Source organism: Labeo rohita, chromosome 11 (assembly GCF_022985175.1).
Source record: "Labeo rohita strain BAU-BD-2019 chromosome 11, IGBB_LRoh.1.0, whole genome shotgun sequence".
NCBI lineage: Eukaryota > Metazoa > Chordata > Actinopteri > Cypriniformes > Cyprinidae > Labeo > Labeo rohita.
This window is the reverse complement of record NC_066879.1, coordinates 9,950,302-9,976,086: the sequence shown is the minus strand read 5'-3', so window position 1 is coordinate 9,976,086 and position 25,785 is coordinate 9,950,302. Positions and strand designations below refer to the sequence as shown.

The window sequence follows — 25,785 nt, the reverse complement described above, 5'->3', positions numbered from 1 at the left end:
GGATACCCAACAATACCCAACCCTATGCATGACCATAATCTGGACCTTTTCAGTTTACCAATAGTTAGGTAAATATGTTTCTATAGATATGTTTTCTCTGTTTCTCTCTATTTCCTTCATTTTTATTTCACACAGCAGCACTGACCAGTTTTGACGTGGTGATCCAGTATGGATTAGCTACTCCTGAAGGTCTGGCTGTAGACTGGATTGCTGGAAACATCTACTGGGTGGAGAGCAACCTAGATCAGATCGAAGTGGCCAAACTGGACGGGACGATGCGCACCACTCTGTTAGCTGGAGATGTGGAGCATCCGCGGGCCATTGCCCTGGACCCTAGAGAGGGGTAAGCTGTCCATCATTACTGGTTTAATACTTCTGAAACATGTGTTGAGCCCCCTCAGTGTAATGTGCTTTGTAAGCTGTGTTATATTAGTATTGTTTATGTATTTGTAGGACAGTTCGTAGATGCGGAAAGAAGGAGGCTCACCACAAACAAAAACTTTAATTACAAACTCGAAATAAACAAACAAAGCAAGCAGCAGCCGTCTCACGGCTGAATGTAACACACACAAAATACAAAAGTCTTCCACTGGTGTCAATCCTCCTTACAGTACATTCTTCCGGAGCTCCCCCATGATGCTTATTAGCATTTGTGCCACTGGCTTTACTTTGTTTCGGAGCAGCTTTGCCACAGTACTATTGTAGTATTTGTTTTTATTTTGAATTAGATATTATTTTTATATATTCAGGTTTCTTTTTAAATTTACTTTAAGTTTTGTGTTGTTGTCATCTTTAATAGATATTTTAAGACATTTCTATTTATCTTAGTAATTTAATTTCAGAAGTTTTAGTAATTTTAATACTTGAAATTAAACTAGTTACCAAAGCAGCATGCTACCCTTTTCCATACAGTATAGTCGGGTGTATACGGTGCAATTTTTGCTGTCATGCAAGCTAATATGCAATGTTTTCATATCAGGAGAAATTGCATGTAAATCGTTGATGCTCATATGGTCATGGCTCACATTGTGTGAGAGGAATTTACGAGCAGAGCTGAGCACCTCCCAAGCAGCTCTCAAGCATATAGGCTCTTCCATATTACCAAATCATATACAACCACATAGTATGTTGTTGTAGCTCAGTGGCCGCTAGGCAATCCCATATTGTGTGGATACACCGACACACACACACACACACACACACAAATCTCTCTAGACGTTTTTGTTGAAAGGAATGATTATGCTGTTCTCTGCTGAATGTTCTTCTCTGAGAGTGCTGTAGCCTTAATGCACATCTATTTTCACATATATTTTGTGCCATTCTTTGTTATAGCACAAAGTGCATTTATAATCACTAAAAAGCTTATTATCTTATTTCATTGCGATTGCAAAAAGCTCCATTATATTCAGTGAAGCTCTACACTGCACAATGAATCTCTCTTTTTACATCACATCCACACTTTGTAATAATGAGATGGTTCACAAGCGTGCTGAATTCACAGATGGACAAAACTCCAGCTTTATGAGTGGATTGTAACATAAATGTCTCTGACTGAACATTGTGTTTCAAAAAATCAACAGGTATGTCAGTGATTGGCTACATTTCTCACCGCTGCCAAAACACATTGTAAAGAGAAACTTTTGACACTCCTCAGAGCACAAACACAAATAGGCACTGGATTGCTTGTCAAATCTCTAATATTATTATTACAGCTTCAGCTGAGGGTGCTCTTGCTTTCGTTTGAACACCCCTGTAGAACAGGGCCTGTTTCTGCAATATAGCAAATCATTTGAACAATTATGCCTTATTTCCCTATCCAAAGCTACAGTGAGGGAAAAGGGATTTTGTCCAACTCCTCTTTGTAGATCCTCTCCAAGTCATTAAGGTTTCAAGGCTGACATTTGGCAACTCAAACCTTCAACTCCCTCCACAGATTTTCTATGGGAATAATGTCTGGAGACTGGCTAGGCCACTCCAAGACCTTAACGTGCTTCTTCTTGAGCCACTCCTTTGTTGCCTTGGCCGTGTGTTTTGGGTCATTGTCATGCTGGAATACCAATCCACAACCCATTTTCAATGAGGGAAGGAGGTTCTCACACAAGATTTGATGGTACATGGTCCCATCCATCGTCCCTTTGATGCGGTGCAGTTGTTCTGTCCCCCTTTGCAGAAAAACACCCCCAAAGCATAATGTTTTCACCTCCATGGTTGACGGTGGGGATGGTGTTCTTGGGGTCATAGGCAGCATTCCTCCTCCTCCAAACACAGCGAGTTGAGTTGATACAAACTTTGTTCACTGGCAAACTTCAGACGGGCCTGTACATGTGCTTTCTTGAGCAGGGGACCTTGCAGGCGCTGCAGGATTTCAGTCCTTCATAAATAAAAGACTGAAAATGTATTCCTGTTTTTTTTTATGTGTTTACAAACTCAGCACACAACACTAATGGTCAATAACTGTCAATAAATGGTCAGTAAACACTTCTGAAAGCAGCATGTGCTCTGATTCGGTAGAATCCTCTTCTGGACAGATTGGGATGCCAGCATGCCCAGGATAGAGGCTGCATCCATGAGTGGACATGGCAGACGTACCATCCATAAGGAGACGGGCAGTGGAGGATGGCCCAACGGTCTGACTGTGGACTATCTGGAGCGCCGCATTCTGTGGATAGATGCCAGGTAATGTCTGAAGACTCATCTCATACAATGGGATGTGCTTTACCCATTTAGGACAAGCTCCTAGTCAAGCAGTGCCCTGACACTATCCAAATCCCTATGCCATGGGTGCCCAGTCCTGTTCCAGGAGGGCCAGTATGGAGTTTAGCTCCAACACTCCTTCCTGAAGACCTTGATTAGCTGGTTCAGGTGTGTTTAAATGAGGCTAGAGCTAAACTCTGTTGGCAGGTGACCCTCTAGGAGCAGGACTTGGCACTCTTACCCTGACTATTGACATTAAAATGCTATAATTTTGTTTTATGTCACAGATCTGATGCAATCTATTCAGCTAAGTATGATGGGTCAGGACTGATCGAGGTGCTCAGAGGACACGAGTATCTCTCGCACCCGTTCGCTGTGACAATGTACGGCGGAGAGGTTTACTGGACAGACTGGCGCACAAACACGCTGGCCAAAGCCAACAAATGGACCGGAAACAATGTCACTGTGGTTCAGAGAACAAATACACAACCTTTCGATCTGCAGGTGTACCACCCATCTAGACAACCGCAAGGTAATCTTCAAACCTTTTTTCAAAGTTGCTTTGGTAGAGATATTACTAATAGCTGTTAGTACTGTAAGCAGAGAAGTGATGTATATCAAAGTACTGTGATATAACCATCTAATACCATCAATGTACCAACACAGAATGTTTTTGTGAAGAGTAAATTCTTGATTCTAATTGATTCCAAATAGTTGATTCGTGTAGCGTGTGTTTTTTTCCCCGCTAAACTGGTTAAAAAGAAACCCTGCCTCGCAACCAGTTCTAAAGATTTCATCGGTCATGCCAGTCACCAATCGTCTACACAAACTTGACACAAATACTAACCCCTAACCCTAACCTACACACTAACATATAACATTTGTAGCACATCAACTTTTGTTGACAGGTGACCGCATGATTGAGTTGACCAATGAATTCATCTGTGGGTTTAAGTTTGGGAAGTTTGACGTTGCAAAGCTAACAACACAATCATCTTAACTACAAAAGATACACTGAGTGCATTTTTAATTATCATTATTAATGCCATTTCTGTCAAATTTTTGAGATCTCATGACATTGAGCTCATCACAATGCATTCGAAGATCCTCATTCATGACATATACATGACACTGTAGCATAAGAAGTTTCTAGTGGTTGATTTTAAACACCCCAGAATTGATTCCAGATTTCAACATGGGGCGTCATTGTGACCTTTTAATGTAGGTTTGGTGTCTGGACATCACAGTTTTATTGTTGAGTACATTTTAAATGTTTGATTAAATGCTAACTTTAATTCTGTGAAACATCGCAGGTCAAATTGAGGGAGGAGCCTGTCTGTTTGATGGACACATGGTTTGATTATGTTTGGCACTTAATAAAGCAGCATTTGAATAAACTTGTCATGATAGTTTAGCTCAGTGACTTCGTCTTATAGAGGCAGACGTCTGTTTATTCATGTCTGACAGGAGCGGACAGATGGGATGAATTGGTTTGGACATGCTTTCAGAAGCTCCACTATCTGTTTTAAACCCTTAACCTTTGGATTTCTCATTCTTATTTACATTTTCATCATACTTCTTACCCTTATCAAAAAGCATAGATGTAGATCATGCAAACACAGATGATATCAAAATAGCCATATGTTGGCCATTAGTTCCAAATCATTAGTTCCTGTCTCAGCTGGTTTGGTTTCTTGGTAATGGCAAGAAATTTTAATGTGACACAATAAAGCTCAATACATCTCTCTCATCTTTGATCTCATTTCTCTCTCCAGCGCCGAACCCATGTGCTGCTAATGGTGGTTTGGGTCCATGTTCTCACCTGTGCTTGATAAACTATAATCAGACATTCTCCTGTGCCTGCCCACATCTCATGAGACTGAGTGAGGACAACCACACCTGCTACGGTATGAACTGAAAATGATGAGTGCATCTTCAGATTTATGTTTGTTTTTAAATAAATAAATAAATAAATAAAAACCAGCAGTGTTATTGTTAACAAAATCTAAAACTAATGAACATTGTTTGTGACACTGTTATTTGCATTAATGATCAAATAAAAAAGAAATTTAAAAAAGTATTATGAAAACTGAAACTTAAAGGGATACAATACAAATAGAAAAAAATAGAAAAAACTAAAACTATAATAAATTAAGTTTAAGTAGAAGTACTGAAATGATTAAAACTAAAACTGAAATACAAATAAATAGAAGCTATAATAAAATAAAAATAAAATGTGTATATATATGATATAATATATGACCATATTCTACATCCCTAATTCTACCCAGTACCTGAATCTAAGTATCTGAACCCAGTATCTGAAACTACCTTAATAACTATTAACTAGATAAAAAAGTTTGTCAAGACAAACTTTAAGTTGGCTTGAGAAAGCCGGAACAGAAAGTTTTAAAAAGTTTGAAAAGTTTATGAAGTTTAAAAAGTTTAAGAAGTTTTAAAAAGTTTTAAGTTTGATGTTTTTCAGTCTGAAATAGTTTGAATTCTAAAGTAGTTTTAAAACGTTTGGATGTTTTGAAGGCAGTACAGTCTGTCAGAGATAGATAGATTGATAGATAGAATGTTGTTAGCATGTTATTAACATGATTAACATGTGACTAGCATGATGTTATTATGATTAGCAAGGTACTAGGATGTTGTTAGCATGCTTATAGGATTATTAGCAAGTTACTATCATTTTACTAACATGGTGCTAACATAATTAGCAAGTTACTAGCATATTGTTAGCATGATTAGCAAGTTACTAGCATGGTTAGCAAGTTGATAGCATGTTTCTATCATGATTAGCAAGTTACTAGCATGTTTCTAGCAAGATTAACAAGTTAGTAGCATGTTGCTAGCATGATTGTAGCATGATTAGCATGTCGTTAGCATGTTATTAGCATGATTAGCAAGTTACTAGCATGTTACTAGCATGATTAGCAAGTTACTAGGATGTTGGTAGCATGTTTCTAGCATGACTAGCAAGTTACTAGCATGTTGTTAGCATGATTAGCAAGTTACTAGCATTTTACTAGCATGGTGCTAACATAATTAGCAAGCTACTAGCATGTTTTTAACATGATTAGCAAGTTACTAGCATGATTAGCAAGTTGCTAGCATGTTTCAAGCAAGATTAGCAAGTTAGTAGCATGTTGCTTACATGATTGTAGCATGATTAGCATGTCGTTAGCATGTTATTAGCATGATTAGCAAGTTACTAGCATGTTACTAGCGTGATTAGCAAGTTACTAGCATGTTGGTAGCATGTTTCTAGCATGACTAACAAGTTACTAGCATGTTGTGAGCATGATTAGCAAGTTACTAGCATGGTGCTAACATGATTAGCAAGTTACTACCATGAGTAGCAAGTTGCTAGCATGTTACTAGCATGATTAGCAAGTTACTAGCATGTTGGTAGCATGTTTCTAGCATGACTAACAAGTTACTAGCATGTTGTGAGCATGATTAGCAAGTTACTAGCATGGTGCTAACATGATTAGCAAGTTACTAGCATGATTAGCAAGTTGCTAGCATGTTACTAGCATGATTAGCAAGTTACTAGCATGTTTTTAGCATGATTAGCAAGTTACTAGCATGTTGCTTGCATGATTAGCAAGTTACTAGTATGTTACTAGCATGATTAGCAAGTTACTAGCCTGTTTCTAGCATGATTAGCAAGTTACTAGCATGATTCTGGTTGCTAGGCATAGACAGATAGATAGATAGACAGATAGATGGATAGAGTTTGAATGAGTTTAAATGGATTAGAAATACAGTACGTAGAAGGGAAGCTTGATTGAGGCTCAAAGGATTCTGGGAGCTTTGACATTTGGAATTTGAAAAGTGTTGGCTCATTTGAACATTCCGTCAATGTAAGTCTATGGGATTTTTCCCAATTTTAATCATCATTTTTAGGAAAATCGTAAGTCCGATCAGTTAGAAAAGATAGAGCACACTCGGTCGGATCAGTCTGAAGATCTGGGCTGAATTTGGAGTTTGTAGAGTTAAAGCTCTAGTACGAGTTAGTGTCGACAGATTTAGTCTCAGAAGAAAACAGCATATTAGTAAGTTGGCTTTCTCAAGCCAACTTAATAAGCAGCAAATTAGGAGTTTATTGAGGCAAAAGTTGTAGTTAATGGTTTGTTATTAGTGAGAACTGGACCTTAAAATAAAGTGTGTCCTTTTTTTATTGCTTTAGCTGAGCGATCGGTACCTTTTCCTTTGTAGGCTGACCTAATTTTTAAAATAGATTTGTCTCTTAGTTTGTGAAAACCAAATATATATAATTTTAACATTAATGCTCTTACAACAGAAATCTGTGGGGCCGAAGAACTGCACATTCTGTATATTTATTAGATCAAATTTCTTAGAGATCTTTGTTGCAAAAAAATCCTGCACTTTTCTTTTAAACATACATTAAAAAAAACAAAAAAAAAACTTTTATGGACTAATGTATTGTGTTAATATGAAGAAAAGGTACTAGTAATTTTCACCCAGGACATTATTTATTACAGTACAGAGTGCTTTAAAGCTTCTAGGCAGACATATTAATCACCCTTTCTTATAATTGACAGATTTATTTTCCCCAAAATTTGTTTCAGTTTGACATTAACAGTTAATGGATCTTCATGGCCTGCTGACACTCAAATTCATTGCTTAGGGGGAAATCATTTTTTTCCCAGTGACCTTTTGTCAGGTTTGATTTACCTTGTTTTTGGCCCCAGTCATGACAGGTGTCTCTTTGTCTCTTCCAGAGTCGCGTCAGTTCTTGCTGTACGCTCGTCAGATTGAGATAAGAGGAGTGGACATCTATAATCCATACTACAACTACATCATCTCCTTCACTGTCCCTGACATCGACAATGTCACAGTTGTGGATTATGACGCTCTGGAGCAACGCATATATTGGTCAGATGTTCGGACTCAAACCATCAAAAGGGCCTTCATAAACGGCACAGGAATAGAGACGGTGGTGTCTGCAGGTACATTCAGGTTTTCTTTCATTTGATTGAAAAAAAAAACTGCTTCAAACAGTGGTTTTACAGTATTTGTTGTGAAGAAAATGCTGTTCATTTGAACTTTCTATTCATCAAAGAAAATGTATCATGGTTTCCACAAAAATATAAAGCAGTACAACTATTTTCAACATTGATAATAATCAGAAATGTTTTTTGAGCAGCAAATCAGCATATAAGAATGATTTCTGATGGATCATCATGTGACGGAGTAACGATGTGAAAATTGGAGTAATGATACTGAAAATTCAGCTTTGCATCACAAGAATAAATTACATTTTACAATATATTCCCAGAAAAAAATATTTTAAATTGCAATAATATTTCACAGTATTGCTGTTTTTATTGTACAACCCCAATTCCAGAAAAGTTGGGACAAATCAAGAATATGTTATCTGTTTGTTCTCTTTAACCTTCGTTTAATTGACTAATTTGACAATTTGCTTGCAAAACTTGAAGTATTAGTATTCTCAATTCCCAAACAAGTAAACATGAAATGGAATTAAAAGGAAAGTTGATGTGGCACAGTGTTAAACATGCCTCCGTCCCAACTTTTTTTGGAGTGGGTTGCAGCCATGAAATCAAAATTTGGTTCTATTTACAAAATAAAATTAAAAGTTGGCAACTTAAAACATTGAATTTTTTTTTGTTTTGTACTTTAGTCAATTGAATAAGGTTAAAGACGTTTTTTTAAGTTGCTTTGGATAAAATCATCTGCTAAATGTCTAAATGTAAATGTAATATAAATGTAAAGAGAATGAACAGATAAATTCTTGATTTTATGGCATTACACAAAATGTTCAGCTTTTCTGGAATTTGGGTTGTATTTCTGATCGTGTAAAATACAGCCTTGGTGAGCAGAAGAAACTTTCAAAAACCAAAAAAAAATCTTAGTTTGACTTGTTCCGTTTCACAAGTTTAAATTCGAAGGCACATACAGTAGTTGTTATGATTGATTATCACAATCAAAATATAATTACACTAAAGACACTAAAGCAAGATATTTTACAGAATGTCTATTGATTTTCATTATATTGACAAAAAGTTAAAGTATTCGTAAAAATATCATGTTTTGTTCCACAGAAGAAAAAAATGACATGAGGGTAAATAAAAGATGACAGAATTTAAATTTTTGGTGAACTATCCCATTGAGGCTTTAGAATTTAAGGATGTTGTTGTTTAAATCTGATGTTATTGTGTGTATGAGAACCTCAGTCATTGTTTACAGTGCAGAACTGCTGTTATGTTTACAGTCAAGTGTGTTTTTAGCGAGTACTGTTTAAGTAAAATTAGCACAGCCCTCAAAACCAAATTACAGACATGTTGGGTTTTATGATGAAATAATGACTCACACTTTACCATCCTTCTTTCTGTTCATCCAGATGTTTATCCCTGTTGAAATGCTCTGAATGTTTTGATATCTTTGTCTGTCATCTGATTATATTGATTCAGAGAATTAATATCTGGAAATGGTTATTTTGTGTGTCTTGCATGTGATCAGATATTCCCAATGCACATGGGCTGGCAGTGGACTGGGTGTCACGCAATCTCTTCTGGACCAGCTATGATGGCAATAAGAAACAGATCAACGTCGCCAGACTGGATGGCTCCTTCAAAAACGCTGTGATTCAGGGCCTGGACAAACCCCACTGCCTTGTGCTTCATCCCATACTGGGGTGAGTTCCCTCATGCCACAGACACCATAGTTACCTTTTCCCATAGAACACTAACACCAGAACACATCTGACTTCCTAAAGGCGGAAAAAAGATGCAAAACAGAATGCAGCCACATGTACTCTTGTTTTCTCATGTGTTACTGGAAGACATAGTGTATAGGCTTTAAGGGGAAAAATCTGCAATTACATGTGCTTGTTATTATAGTGTTATCATATTTGTTGTGCAGGGCCGCATTTCTGTCACGCTGTCTGTGTCAAAGCTCATTGTGCATGGTGGAAATAAACAAGAGCCATTCATTCACTTAAATGATTCATTTAAAATAACTTGTTCATTGGTTCATTTGCAGTAGAAACACAACTGCAACACTTCACTTTGAGGCACTCAGCACATGCTGTTCAAATAATTAAATCATGATTTAATAATCGCACAAGCCCATATTGCAGTTTCAGTTTTACTCTGGTTAATTAAGTTGAACGTTCAGTGATGGGATGTAACCTGCTGAACATTCTTCTTTTCCTAACTGTTTCATTTCCAGGAAGCTGTACTGGACTGATGGAAATAACATCAGCATGGCCAACACTGACGGCACAAACCGTACTGTGATCTTCACCAATCAGAAAGGACCAGTAGGTGAGTGACAGCTGAGACAGAAGAGATGTTCCCTGTGGTGTTCATGCAGGCTCAAAAAGCCTGTTAGGAGATTGTATAGTGTTGTAGAACTACATTTAGACCTAGAACTAATTAGATGCATTACATACAGGGGATAATATTCACTTCCAGAACAAAACATTACAGATAATATACTCACCCCCTTGTCATCCGAGATGTTCATGTCTTTCTTTCTTTAGTCGTAAAGAAATTATGTTTTTTGCAGAAAACATTTCAGGATTCCTCAAAAAAGGACTTCTATGGTGCCCCTGAGTCTGAACTTCCAAAATGCAGTTTAAATGCAGCTTCAAAGGGCTCTAAACAATCCCAGCCGAGGAATAAGGGTCTTATCTAGTGAAACGTTCGGTTATTTAAAAAAAAAAAAAAATAGTACAATTTTTATACTTTTTAACTCTGTTTTTTCCCCAGTTCAAGACAGTTAGGGTATGTCGAAAAACTCCCATCTCATTTTCTCATCCAACTTTAAAATCATCCTACATTGCTGTTTTCCTACATCGTTTGACCTTCTTTGCATCTTCACTTCGTAAACACTGGGTTGGTACTTCTGCAGCGATTTAGGCTGATTTTAAAGTTTGATGAGCATTTGAGGTTAGTATATAAATTGTACATTTTTATGCAGATCGTTTCGCTAGATAAGACCCTGATTTTTTGGCTGGGATCGTTTAGAGCCCTTTAAAGCTGCATTTAAACTGCATTTTTGAAGTTCAAACTTAGAGAGGAATCCTGAAATGTTTTCCTCAAAAAACATAATGTCTTTACGACTGAAAAAGAAAGACATGAACTTTTTGGATGACAAGGGGGTGAGTAAATTATCTGTACGTTTTTGTTCTGGAAGTGAATTTCTCCTTTAAGACTTGGAACTAATTAGATGCATTACATACAGGGGATAATATTTAAATCATCCTCCAAATGATAATTTCCTTCATGTAATTCTGAGCTAACAACAACCGTTTACCAGCGTGAGAGTATCAGGCGGTGCAGTCTGTTACATTCTTTACATTTTTGTTAGTTTTTATTTTGGCCTTTATTACATAATATGGTGTAGAGCTTACAGGAAGCAGTGGGTGGGGAGACAGGAACAGGATCAGAAAGAACCTCAAGCCAGGGCTCGAATTCAGGTCACAAAAAGTGCTAATGCACAATACTGTGTGTCAAAGCACCGTCCACTTTGGCTTCAAAATGTACATGTGTACATTTTGCATTGAAAGACTAATATTATACAGAGATCATACAATCCTTATTAGTAGTGATATTAAAAGTAGTGATATTAGGAGTTTACAATAAGGTTTCATTTGTTAATGTTAATGCATTGTCAACATGAAATAATGTGTAATACATTTAAAAAAAAAAAAATACTTTTTTTGTATTTAGCTAATTATAAATAAAAGTATTTATTTATCTTTGTTAAGGTTAGTAAATAAAAATGCATAGCTCATAGCTCAGCTCCATTAACTAATATTAACTTTTGATTTAATAATGTATGTATATTGTATAATGCTGTAGATGTATTTTTCATTGTTACTTTAGTTCATGTTAGCTAAAGTTAACAAGTGGAACCTTATTGCAAACTTACCAATATGTTTATAAGCATAGTTAGTAAATGAGACCCAATAATGACCTTCTTTATAATTACTTCAGAAGAACATTCCTTTGAGCTGCTGGTCTCTGTCTGTGCTGCAGGTCTGTCCATAGACTACGACACAGAGCACCTCTACTGGATCAGCTCAGGAAACAGCACCATTAACCGCTGTAAGCTGGATGGATCAGGATTGGAGGTGTTAGATGCAGTCAAAGGCAAACTGAACAAAGCCTCTGCGCTGGCCATCATGGGTAAATACAGCACTGATTGTTTCATTGGATGTCTTTTTTGAAATACTAATTTTATGACTGATGTTGTGTAGGTGATAAGCTGTGGTGGGCGGATCAGGGCACGGATGAGATCGGCACCTGTGACAAGAGTGATGGAGGAGACTGGAAGGTCTTGAGAAACAGCACATCTCCCATGATGCACATGAAGATCTACAATGAGACCGTGCAGACAGGTTCAAGAATCAATTGCATGCAGTGTCTAAGGAATTATTCAGTTGACATCCAAAAAATCTGTGCTGAATGCAAATTTCAGGCTAGTTCATTGTGACTACAATGAGCCTCATTAGCATAGAAAAAAAGGATTATTTGTGTTGAAAAGAATGACCTTGGCTTAATTTGAAGGAATGGTTCAGCCAAACATGAAAAATTGCTAAAAATGTACTTGCTTTCAGACCATCCAAGATGTGGATGAGTTTGTTCATAGGAATAGATTTGGAGAAATTTAACACTTGCTTATCAATGGATCCTCTCCAGTGAATGGGTGCCGTCAGAATGAGAGTCCAAACAGCTGATAAAAACATTACAGTAATTCACAGTCATCAGTTAACATATTGTGAAGCTGTGCTTATTCTAAGAAACAAATTCATCATTAAACATTTTAACTTTGGCCAAAATGTGAGTTCATAATTTATAATAATGCTTTCTCCATTGATAAAATCCATCCCCTGTTGTTCTCTCATGTCAGAATCCAACAATATTTTTGTTTAGAACAGTTTTGGACTGTTTTCACTTGTAAATAATGCTTGATCTGTGCATTATTCTCTCCTAATTCAGACAAGATGGCTTTTTCACTGGAGAAAGTAATGTTATGGATAGTGGACTCATATTTTAGTCCGAAACAATGTCTTAAAATTGTTCTAATGATGGATTTGTTTCCTACAAACATGCAACTTTTCACCTCACAAGGTGTTAACTGATGTACTGGAGTCGTGTGGATTATTTGTGGATTATTATGATGTTTTTATTAACTGTGTGTAATGCTAATTTTTTCTCTTCATCTTGGTTGGCCTATGGGTGAGTACGTCTTCAAATTTCAGCATATTGTCATTTTTGGGTGTACGATTCCTTAATTTAAATACTTGCAGCACGCCACTCTACAGTGCCAGTGCAGATGATCTCTGTTTAAACTGTATTGTGGGTGGTTTGTGAATACCAGTGCTTTTGTGCTGAAATTTGTCCCCTAGGTAAACTGTGTTTACTAATGTTTACTAGTCGTGACTGTCTGTTGTATCATCAGGTTCAAACATGTGCAGTAACAACAATGGTGACTGCTCTCAGCTGTGTCTGCCCACGTCTCCCACCACCCGCTCCTGTATGTGCACCGCAGGATACAGCCTGAGGAGCGGACAGCAGTCCTGTGAGGGTACGAGCAAAACACGCACACCTGACATTCACACACAATACACACCTGACATTCAGACTCGTAATTATGTGTGACTTCCTTTTGGGAATATGACATGGAGGTACAATAGACCACAGTGTTTGCATTTCCTTCAGAGAACAGCTGAAAACACCATATGAATAGGAGCAGAAAACAACATAAAACTGTAATTTTATTAGCTAAAGACACTACAAAATGTTTTGTAGTCAATGAAAAAAGTAATTAATTAATTAATTAATTAAAAAATAGCATACAGTAAATTGTAACAGCATAAATTCATGGGCATTTCATCAACTATGGATGTTTTTTTCTGACAAATAATGTCTAACGATTTTTATAGATAGCATTTTTATGTGTCATAGCACACATAATTCAGTTTTCACACATTTTTAATAATAATTTTAACAATTCTTTAAAATGATGTAAAAACAAATAATTTTCAAGAAATACATATTTCAATGGTTTGTTGGATTGTTATATTAACTAATATTAATAATAACAGTAAATATAGCTGCAAGCAGTGATGATGGGCCCTCGCCGTCAGTGCAATCGTCATGCCGGTAGAATCAAGAAAACGGTGCCCAAAGGGGAAAATTACAGAGATATAAATGTATAAACCTCTCTCTGTTATGGACATATATTACTGTTAAATACGTTTTCATTGCAATATTAAGATGCAAAAGATATTTTCGGAAAGGTATATTGTCCCTTTCCTTAAAAGGGTTATTTGTTTGCTTTCAAATGATAAAACTCATACAGTTCGCACATGTATTTTTTTCTTATTCGGAGAAAACTGTGATATTTGGATGCAGTTTTTTGTTTGCATGTTATTGCCCCCACACCTAGCTATTGAATTGGATTATATAGATATATTGAATTATCATTCTCAATCACACTGATATACCCCCCACCATCCATTTTAGTTTTTGGCAATGTTAACTACAAATAAATGCTATGTCCACCCTGGCACCCTATGAAGTCTAAGTGGCCGACAGGGTGGACATTTTTAGCCTCAATTAGCATATTAGCTTACAACGAACTGTGACTAGCTAAATAGTCTGGTTGTTGAAGGGAATTTGGTATATTTAAACTTACATATTTTGAAAATACTGTATTCTAATCACTTCTGGCATATTTTATGCTGACAGGGTGGGCATGTTAAGCTTAGGAAAAGCAAGTAAGCAAACTCATATAAAGAAAATTTGTCAATTTAAAAGTCACCAACTTACTCACCTCAGCCGTTGAAATTCCCGCTACTGAAGAGACAAAAAATCTGTCCAGATGTCACTAAAGCGAATGGCCTTTTCTTAAAGAGGCAGATTCCCCAATACGACAGGGTGGACAACCATTCAAGGGACATGGACAAACTCTTATTTTTTATTAAATAAAAATATTGTTTTTATTACCAAATGGTTAGTGCACTCAAATTGAGTAATGTCTTATTTAACAAAATATTAATAGGAGAACAAAATTTTAAAAATGTATGATTTGACTATTCTACTCTCATTCAAATTTAATAAGCAGTGCATGGGACATAGCAAAATATCACACATCCTCCTACACAAAACTTAAAAAAAAAATCTAGAAAATGTATCTAAAGAGCCAAGTAATGCTTTTGTTTTGTTGAATATAAAAAAACTTAGCCTAATATAACACACCCTTTCATAGTCATTTTAATGTTAAGTTATCATGGCAAATTAGTTATTTAGTTATGTACAGGACACCAAAAAGCACCCTACAGTGATATTGACTTATAATGTTATAAAGATTTCGATTTCAAATATATGCTGTATTTTGAACTTTCTATTCATCAAAGACTCCTGAAAAAATAAGTTTCATGGTTTACATATAATATGCAACACAGCTGTTTTCAACATTGATAATAAGAAATTAAGACGTGAAGACGCGAAATGGCTGCTGAAAACTTAGCTTTTACATCACAATAAATTACATTTTAACTTATATTCCAGTTTTTAAAAAAATTATATTATTTACATTTTTGCTGTTTTTACTGTATCTTTGGTGAGCAAACCAAAGGAAATGTATGTTAGGATTAGTTTTCAATGGAAAAACAATGGTCAAATTTATACATAAAGGAATTAAAAAGATAGCAAAAATGATAACGAAAGCCTGTATTTGAAGAAACAGCCTGAAGTGTGGTGGTTCTTGTCTTGATTTCAGGTGTGGGTTCATTCCTGCTGTACTCTGTTCATGAGGGCATTAGAGGAATCCCACTGGATCCCGCAGACAAATCCGATGCCCTTGTACCAGTTTCAGGAACATCACTCGCTGTTGGGATTGATTTCCATGCCGGTAAAAATTGTTCAATTAAAAATCCATTCAATGAAAAAATAAAAAAACATGATTATGTACTTCAGTAATTACTAGAAGCATTTTTTGATTAACTTTTGTACATTTTGTTGTTTTAATTTAATTTGTTCAATTTAATTTGGAAGAAAAAGCATATTTGGGTTTAAAACTGGTATCAAGTATTCATGTCATCTGTTATATTGTGTAATTAGCATTGCTTGTAACTGTATTTAATCTATTCTATAATTCATGTGCATATTCTTTCTATTGCCATGTAGATAATGACACCATCTATTGGGTTGACATGGGTCTGAGCACCATTAGCAGAGCTAAGAGAGATCAGACGTGGAGAGAGGACATCATCACTAACGGAATCGGCCGTGTGGAGGGCATCGCAGTCGACTGGATCGCTGGTAATTCTCTGGCACAGACACATTTTCCACTTTCAGGTGCATTCAGAGCTTTATTACAAAACTGATCAGTAAAACCTTGCCTTGTTCCTCTTTGTGCTGCAGGAAACATCTATTGGACGGACCAGGGCTTTGATGTGATTGAGGTTGCCAGATTGAATGGCTCGTTTCGATATGTGGTCGTCTCCCAAGGATTGGACAAACCTCGGGCCATTACTGTACATCCTGAGAAAGGGTGAGATCTGAGTATCCCTGACTTCCTGTCTTTTATTGTGCATTTCTGCTGCGTGACTGAAGCAGCACACTCCTCATGGGTGGCTGTGTGTGCAGGTATCTGTTTTGGACGGAGTGGGGACAGTATCCACGCATAGAGAGATCTCGTCTGGATGGATCTAACAGAGCTGTGCTGGTGAACGTCAGTATTAGCTGGCCCAATGGCATCTCCATCGACTATCAGGTGCGTATGACACATTTATCGATTACAAATCCTTTTAGTACATTAAACTTGAAATGCAGTTGCTTCAGCTTTTTTTTTTAACATGAAAACCTCATTGCTTTTTTCTATAGGATAAACACATTCGGAGAAGCATATACATATTGTAATCCTAAAAAACAACAACAACAACAACAACAAAAAACACACACACTTTAAAAATAGAGAACTCATCAAAATTGAATCAAATTGAATATTATTGTCAATTGGACCTAATCAAATTGTTCTGAATTTGCGTTCCTGAAAAAAACAAAAAAAAAACATTAATTAATTAATTTTTAGATTTTTCTAATTTTTCCCACCATTTTGAGTGGATTTTTTGCTTGCTTTGTTGACAGCCTATGATTATTGTGTATTTTTATGTTTTAAATAGGGCTATCAAGCGATTACATTTTTTATCTAATTAGTTACATGATGTGGCCATTAAATAATCAAATTAATCTCAAATGAGTGAGATTAATAAATTAACACATCATGTGCCAATTAATTAAATGTAAAGTTATTATAAACGATAACTTTAAAGTCATTATTGTGTTAAATTAGAAAAATACTGAATAGAAATTACAAAAAAAGCAGCTTTAGGAAGAAATGTTTTAATTCAACATACAAAAATACTAATAAATACTAAAATATGAAAACATTTTAAAAAAGAAAGGATAACCTACCTTAAATGTAGAGCTAAAAGCACCAGTAGGTGGTGGCAAATCACTGCCTTACAGGAGAAGTCCACTTCCGGAACAACAATTTACAAATAATTTACTCACCCCCTTGTCATTCAAGATGTTCATGTCTTTTTGTCTTCAGTCGTAAAGAAATTATGGTTTTTGAGGAAAACATTTCAGGATTTTTCTCCATATAATGGACTTGATTGGTGCCCCGATTTTGAACTTACAAAATGTAGTTTAAATGCAGCTTCAAAGGGCTCTCGAGTCGTTCATCTTATGGGGCTGTCACGTGAACCCAAAGACTCAAGAGATGAACTAATCGATTCTTTTTCTGCCTCACACTGCATTGGTTGAGCTTATGGGGCTGTCAAGTGATGAACGAATGACTCAAACCCAAAAATATGTCAGATAAGAGGTGAGGTAAGCTAATCATAGACTAAAGACCCAGGTAAACAATGAATTAATATTTTCTGTTTCTTATAGCATTATAGTTTTGTCTTGTTTGTAGTGTGATCAACGTTTGTGCAAGCAGTACATGTGTTAGGGAAGTAACACGTAACATTTTAATTATATTTTGCTAAAGTGAACGAAATGACTCGAAAAAAGATTCGTTCATTTTGCTGAACGAGACTCAAAGGTCCGAGTCGGTAAAATGATCCGAACTTCCCATCGCTACTACGAATCACGTCTAAGTTCATTGTCTGTGTACTCCGGCTAAAAAAGGTAGAGTATGGCAGAAAACTCCATCTTATTTTCTCCTACAACTTCAGAATCGTCCGACATCGTTGTAGCTTTTCATTGTAAACAACGTTTGACTTACTTGCATTTTCTTAGTCTTTGCATGTTCGTTTTGTAAACACTGGGTCTGTAATTCCGCCTACGTTAGGCGTGACCTTTCGACATGATTCAATAGTACGTGAACGCGCATCCCAGAACCTGTGCTACATGAGCTTTTGTGCTTAAAAAGTATACAAATTTTTATTTTCCAAAAAAAAATTACTGATCGTTTCACTAGATAAGACCCTTCTTCCTCGGCTGGGATTGTTTAGAGCCCTTTGAAGCTGCATTTAAACTACATTTTGGAAGTTCAAAATCGGGGCACCAATGAAGTCCATTATATGAATAAAAATCCTAAAATGCTTTCCTCAAAAACCATAATTTCTTTAGGACTGAAGACAGAAAGACATGAACATCTTGGATGACAAGGGGGTGAGTAAATTATTTGTGAATTGTTGTTCTGGAAGTGGACTTCTCCTTTAGTCCTTTAGTCCTTTAGTCATTTAGTAATTCATTCAGTCGAGTCATTCAAACAACTGAATCATTCAGAAGTGAAGCAAGTGACTGCCTTTATAAATGGCTAACTGAGTCATTGACTCACTCGATTCATTTTAAAAATGTGGATTCATTCAGTAATGAAACACCGCTGTGTGCTGATCAAAGAACAGTTCTCCTCTGACTTTATTTTTGTTGGTAAAATTACACAAAAACAGACAATGTGTCTAAAATGTAATAATATTAACTTACTGTCTTTTGAACTGTTGTATAAAATCAATATCACATTATGCAGATAAGAGGGTAAACTTTATCACTCAACAGAATCTGCACATGCATTTTAGAAGGTGTTCTTGCTCCATCAAAGCAATAAATGCATGGTTTTGAATGAGCACTGTAGTGTATTTAGCTACTTCAACCGCTAGGTAGTCAGGGGGGTTCAAGCGTTCTTTGGGGAGGTCAGACCCCTCAAACATCAATGTAATTCGCACCCTGTTTGTAGCATGATTTAACACACTGGTAGCTGCCAGTAAAGCTAGTCTGAAAAAGAACTGATGACATTTTTACATTTTACATATTACATGAAGAAATGTATTAGCAACTTCTTCTCATTAACTGATCAGTGTAGATGCACAATAACACAGACTGAAGTTCTCATCATTATCTGTGTGTCCTGTAGGAGGGTTTGCTGTACTGGTGTGACGCACGCACGGATAAGATTGAGCGCATTAACCTGGAGACAGGGGAGAACAGAGAGGTGGTGCTGTCCAGCAACAACATGGACATGTTCTCCGTATCTGTGTTTGAGAGCTACATATACTGGAGTGACCGGTCAGTGTGTGCTTGTACACTTTAAACCATATATATATATATATATATATATATAGTTATATAGTTATATATAGTTATATATAATATATATTACACATATATATTATATATAACTATATATATATATACATAATTCTTGCATATAACTATACATAAGTAAATTGCATGTCACAGTTGTTGTTGTTTTTTTTTCTTTAGGACTCATGCAAATGGTTCAATAAAGCGTGGCAGTAAAGACAATGCAACAGATTCAGTTAGTCTGAGAACAGGCATTGGCGTCCAGCTCAAAGACATCAAAGTCTTTAACCGAGCACGACAACAAGGTGAGCGTTAAGTGACTTTCCTGCAAGAATGTGCTGTTGTTATTCTTTATTATTTAATAATAGGTTATTAATAATTTCTCCACTGGGTATACTAAATAAATGTTAACTAAAAAAATATAATATATATAAGTCTCATACTTATTTTATTACAGCTGGTTGCCAAAGCATTATTTTTGTGTTACAGTCATAATGCAAAACAAAGATTAATAAAAATGAGAGGGGGAAAAAAAAAAACACAACAAAATTAATTAAAAACCTTACCCATAATTAAAAATATGAAACAACCTACAAATCTCAATCTACAAATGTCAATGATAGTAAAATAACACTAGTTTGGTAAAATGTGGGGTTTTTTTGGTTATTTCTGCTTAATAGTATTCTAAAAATAAATTTTAAAATTGATTAATTAATTAAAAAAAATGAAAAAATCATTCTGTTTATAATGTCATCATTTCTTTCCCTTTTTCTTTAGCGTTCAAACAATTTTTTATTATTATTATTTTTTTAAATAAAATAGTCTATAAGTAGTTAATCTCAGTTTCTGATTCCTGAGTCACAAACTTTGCATATTGCTTTCATGCTAATACTAATCTAGCATGAAACTAAATTCAGATTTCTTTATTCAGTATTTTGTGATGTTTTCAAATGAATCTCTCTGCAGGAACTAATATCTGCAAGAACAACAACGGTGGCTGCCAGCAGCTCTGTCTTTACCGTGGTAACGGACAGCGGACGTGTGCTTGTGCTCACGGAATGCTAGCCGAGGACAGTCAGAGTTGTCGTGACTATGACGGATACCTGCTTTATTCAGAACGTACCATACTAAAGAGTGTGCACTTATCAGACGAAAACAACCTCAACGCACCCATCAAACCATTTGAAGATCCCGACCACATGAAGAATGTCATCGCGCTAACGTTCGATTACCATGGAGGAGGCGGAAAAGGAGCCAATCGGATCTTCTACAGCGACATCCACTTTGGAAATATTCAGCAGATCGATGACGATGGTTCAGACCGGAAGACAGTGGTCGAGAGTAAGTTTTAAATAATGACATCTTTCTACTTTAATTCTCAAATTTATCTGTGTCGTCTTTAATGACCTCATTCTTCTTTCGCTCTGGAAGTCTATGACAGCCCATAGAACCACTTGTGGTTGTGAAATTTGGCACACTGATAGAGGACAGTCATTAATTACAGCAAGTTTGGAGTCTCTAACTTAAACTCTCTAGCGCCACCACTTGTCTAAAATTTCGCTCATGTTTATGCTACTAACATCCAAAATATTTGTTTTTCTGTGAAATCCTTGGCTCATGGTTTAGTAAAAGTTTAGTAAAACCTACTTTTCATCCTAGAAAGTTTGTCTGATTTTCACCAAAATTGCCTCCAAACATTTTCAGACCATGCTGGCAAAAAGTTATGGAATTCAAGTTGATTAGCCGTTATCGAACAATGTGCGAACGGATTCTACGAAAATCACGCAAAAGTGGATCTGAGGCTATATCTCTGCAACTGCTTGGCATATTGAGGCCAAACTTGGTGTGTGTTATAACAAGCATGACCTGTGGCTACCTGCAGTGTTTCGGCACACTGCCACCTAGTGGTCAGGAGATATGAAAAATGGCCATTTTTGCTTAACTTTTGAATTGTTTGGCCAAAACTGGTCTCTTTAGATTAGGTGGACTATGCCGAGCTGAACCATACCAAATCTTCCCATGTCAGCCATTTTGGGCATCGGCCATTTTAAATTTTACAGACAAAAACAAGCTCAACCTCTACAAAACTCAGTATGTATATCTTTGACACCATGCCCTGACAATACTCAAAAACTGCAGCGCCACCTTGTGGCGAAAAGTTATAATAAAATTTTGAAAAATGCAAATAACTTTTGTTTAAATTAGCCTATTGTAATGAAACTGGTCTTGATATATTCCTTGGATAATGTCGAGAACATCTATACCTATTATGCCATAATTGGATGAACGTCCTGTCTGCTGTTTTGATTCATGCTGAAAACCTAATTTTTCGAACTCCTCCTAGACGTTAGTCTGATTTTCACCAAATTGTACTCTGATCATCTTCAGACCATGCTGGCAAAAAGTTATGGATTTTGTGTTGATATACGAAACCATTTTCATTTAGTGCATCAGCGAATTTGCTGGAAAGATGCCAAACTGCATCTGAGGCTGAATCTGTGCTTTGACATATTGACCAAATTTTGTATGTGCTATTGTCACCTCACACTGACCACGCCTTACAAATTGCACCACCTATTGGTCAAAAGTGAAATCTCATTAAATCATATTACCAGAGTTATATTATTTATGATTTTCAGCCATTTTGAATAAAATCATCCTAAAATTGCTGCTTGCAGCTATATTTTTATTTATGATTGTTGTACTATTATTAATATTGCAGATATATATGGTTAGCGATTTAAACCAAGGATATTAAAATTAACTAAAATTAAATCCATAAAAACCAGGTTTTCTTTACTTGAAAATAAAATAAATTAAAATAAAAACTAAATAAATAAATGAAAAAACATACATTTTATTTCAGTTAGTTGCAAAGACAGTAATTTCTCATGGTTTAACGATGCACTAAAACAACAAATCTGATATAAAAAAAATCAATAAAAGCTACATACATATTTTTACAAAAAAATAAACAAAAGTGTACAACAAAATGATTAAAATTGTAACAAAAATTAAAATGTGCATTAACATGGGGTGTATGCATTAGCCCGGCATCTGCGTTAACCCCAGACGTCATGTGTTGTCGAACTGAATTGTGGGTCCGTTGCATTACATCACTGGCTTTGCTTGGAGCAGAAGTTTTTCAGCTGTTCAAGTGGCAACGCAGGCGTCAGCCAGTCAGATCACATTTATGCAAATATCTTAGTGCAGACCAATCACGTTCATACAGCAATGGAAAAGTAACGTGATTGGCTGTTGTCACTATGATGGTCGTATTAGCACCAGGCTTTAGACACGCCCTCTTTCAAGCATCAGTGCTGTCGCATGTTAATAAATTCAGCATTTTACGTACACTGTTTGTGGCACAGACATCGACAATAGTTCAGATTAAAAAGATAGTATTTACATGGTAAAATCTTTATAATGCCTTAATAGTTATTTTACATTTCCCAGAACACATCCATGTGCTTGAATATGCAGAAGTGTTTCGTAGAGGTTTGATCGCACCACCTTCCTGTTCAGCTCTTTATTTCCAGCTCACATCTGGATAGAAAAAAAGGCAAAGACTGAATCACCGCCGTAGCTGGCGGACTCACAATCTTAACCGGACAGGGAAAGTCTGAAGTCACAGCCAGTTCCTTTATGAGAGCACAATAAACTCATTCTTTCATAAGACATTTGGCTCTCACAGCAGGAGAACTGAGATGTGCGTATCTGTTTATTCTTTTGTTGCCACAAACACCATATGAACGAAGGATAATTATGATAATTGCAAACTCTTGACCAAAATGCCTCCTGAAAGAATGTTGGCTTCCTTGTGCTAAAGTGAAAAAGTTTGTCTGTCTGAAACTACAATCGAAACCAGATTCACTATACATCTTCAGTTTTATTTACTCTTATTTTGGGGTTTTGAACAATAGTGTTTAAGTTTTGAGCTTCACTTATAGAGTCCCGCCTGCGCAAATATATATAAAAGAAATATATATCCATTTGTTTTTACCTTTAAGTAGCAAACGTAAACACCGAATTCATAGTTTGCAGCTTATTTATGAAGGACCTCAAAATGTTATTTACAATTTTAATCCAGAAAGATTTGTTTCAGTAAACCAATGTGTAACACAAATTATCTGCTTGCCAACATATTTCTTCTTTATTTGTTGTAGTAACATTTAAGATGCTTATCACCATTTTTCTGTCATATGAATAACAAACTTTAATGTAGTAATCAAGCTAGATAAGATACTAAATGTTTCAAACGTTCAGGCACCGCAATAACGTGAAGAGTTTATATATGTTATATTTCATCAGCATGAACATAATTCTTAAAGCATTAATGCTCTTTTAGGCATTTACAATATTAATTCTTTTTGGCTTTTTTATATGTTCAGTGCTTTTTGGTTCTGTACAATGTGGTTTTCATTAAACTGGCTATGAACCAGTTATGTAATTAAAGCCAGGCGTAAATCTTACGATAAAAAGCCTTTCAGTTCTTGCATCCTACACTCCGTCTTTGAACCATCTTCAGTGATGAATGAACAAACAAACATTGAATCATTTGCTTTTAAATCTTTTTTCCCCCCTGTTTTCATGGTTGTTAAATCCAGATATAATTGACTTATGACTAACACGAGTATTTGGATCCTGCATGTAAACATGGTAAAAAATAGAGCACCACTCTACACAAACAAACTATTTCCACATGGATGTGAAACTTTTCTGCACGTGTTTCCTCACACTTGCTCAAAGCTTAGTCTGTGGAGAAATGACCTGTCCTGTGCCATTAACTCAAGTCCAGTGACTCAAGTGATTTGGCATCTAATTTTCATCATAATAGCTGCACTTAGTGTTTTTGTTATTTTTATTAATTTATAAAGGGATAGTTCAGCCCAAAATTAAAACTGACACCATTTACCCACCCCAATATAGTTTTAACCTTGTTTGACTTTCTTCCTTCTGTGAAACATGAAAATAGAAATTCTGAAAAATGTTCATGCTGCTCTTTTGTTTACAGTGACAAAATGTGACTGTTGATGACCAAAATGTAAAAAAAAATAGTTAAAGGGATAGTTCACCCAAAAGGAAAATTCTGTCATTAATTATTCACCCTCGTGTCATTCCAAACCCATAAGACTGTTCATCTTAGGAACACAAATTAAGATACTGTTAATGAAATCCGAGAGCTTTCTGACCATGCATAGAAATCAATTTAAGTACTATGTTCAAGGCCCAGAAATATACACTGACCGAAATTATAAATGCAACACTTATGTTTTTGCCCCCATTTTTCATGAGCTGAACTCAAATATCTAACATTTTTTCTATGTACACAAAAGGCCTATTTCTCTAAAATATTGTTCACAAATCTCTCTAAATCTGTGTTAGTGAGCGCTTCTCACAGGTGTGGCATATCAAGATGCTATTTAGACAGCATGATCATTGCACAGGTGTGCCTTAGGCTGGCCATTCAAGAACTGGGATGTTTTCAGCTTCCAGGAATTGTGTACAGATCCTTGCAACATGGGTGATGGTTGCAGCATGGGTTACCATGCTGCAACATGAGGTGATGGTTGTGTATGAATGGCACAAAAATGGACCTCAGGATCTCATCACGGTATCTCTGTGCATTCAAAATGCCATCAATAAAATGCACCTGTGTTCGTTGTCCATAACATACACCTGCCCATACCATAACCCCACCGCCACCATGGGCCACTCGATCCACAACGTTGACATCAGCAAACCGCTCACCCACACGACGCCATACACGCTGTCTGCCATCTGCCCTGCACAGTGAAAACCGGGATTTATCCGTAAAGAGAACACCTCTCCAAAGTGCCGGACGCCATTGAATGTGAGCATTTGCCCACTCAAGTCGGTTACGATGACGAACTGCAGTCAGGTTGTGACCCCGATGAGGATGACGAGCATGCAGATGAGCTTCACTGAGATGGTTTCTGACAGTTTGTGCAGAAATTCTTTGGTTATGCAAACCGATTGTTGCAGCAGCGGGTGGCTGGTCTCAGATGATCTTGGAGGTGAAGATGCTGGATGTGGAGGTCCTGGGCTGGTGTGGTTACACGTGGTCTGCGGTTGTGAGGCCGGTTGGATGTACTGCCAAATTCTGTGAAACGCCTTTGGAGACGGCTTATGGTACAGAAATGAACATTCAATTCACAGGCAACAGCTCTGGTGGACATTCCTGCAGTCAGCATGCCAATCGCACACTCCCTCAAAACTTGTGACATCTGTTGCATTGTGCTGTGTGATAAGACTGCACATTTTAGAGTGGCCTTTTATTGTGGCCAGCCTAAGGGACAACTGTGCAATAATTATGCTCTCTAATCAGATCTTGATATGCCACACCTGTGAGGTGGATGGATTATCTCGGCAAAGGAAAAGTGCTCACTAACACAGATTTAGAAAGATTTGTGAACAATATTTGAGAGAAATAGGCCTTTTGTGTACATGGAAAAAGTCT

At 36.4% G+C, this 25,785-nt stretch overlaps 1 protein-coding gene across 7 annotated transcripts in view; it reads left to right on the top strand.

Moving 5' to 3' along the window:
* The window catches only part of lrp1aa (low density lipoprotein receptor-related protein 1Aa), a 170,031-nt gene that overhangs the window by 81,308 nt on the left and 62,938 nt on the right, over positions 1-25,785 (top strand). For 4 of the 7 annotated variants that reach the window (XM_051122932.1, XM_051122928.1, XM_051122931.1 and 1 more), the window contains exons 25-41: positions 136-343; positions 2,512-2,676; positions 2,982-3,226; positions 4,470-4,601; positions 7,449-7,676; positions 9,211-9,385; positions 9,922-10,016; positions 11,736-11,885; positions 11,957-12,097; positions 13,162-13,287; positions 15,487-15,618; positions 15,894-16,028; positions 16,131-16,260; positions 16,356-16,482; positions 19,135-19,286; positions 19,485-19,609; positions 20,271-20,645. In XM_051122932.1, coding sequence (XP_050978889.1) covers positions 136-343; positions 2,512-2,676; positions 2,982-3,226; positions 4,470-4,601; positions 7,449-7,676; positions 9,211-9,385; positions 9,922-10,016; positions 11,736-11,885; positions 11,957-12,097; positions 13,162-13,287; positions 15,487-15,618; positions 15,894-16,028; positions 16,131-16,260; positions 16,356-16,482; positions 19,135-19,286; positions 19,485-19,609; positions 20,271-20,645 — 2,841 coding nt within the window. The remainder of the gene's footprint in view (positions 1-135; positions 344-2,511; positions 2,677-2,981; positions 3,227-4,469; positions 4,602-7,448; positions 7,677-9,210; positions 9,386-9,921; positions 10,017-11,735; positions 11,886-11,956; positions 12,098-13,161; positions 13,288-15,486; positions 15,619-15,893; positions 16,029-16,130; positions 16,261-16,355; positions 16,483-19,134; positions 19,287-19,484; positions 19,610-20,270; positions 20,646-25,785) is intronic. The other 3 variants (XM_051122933.1, XM_051122930.1, XM_051122929.1) reach the window with 1 other exon arrangement.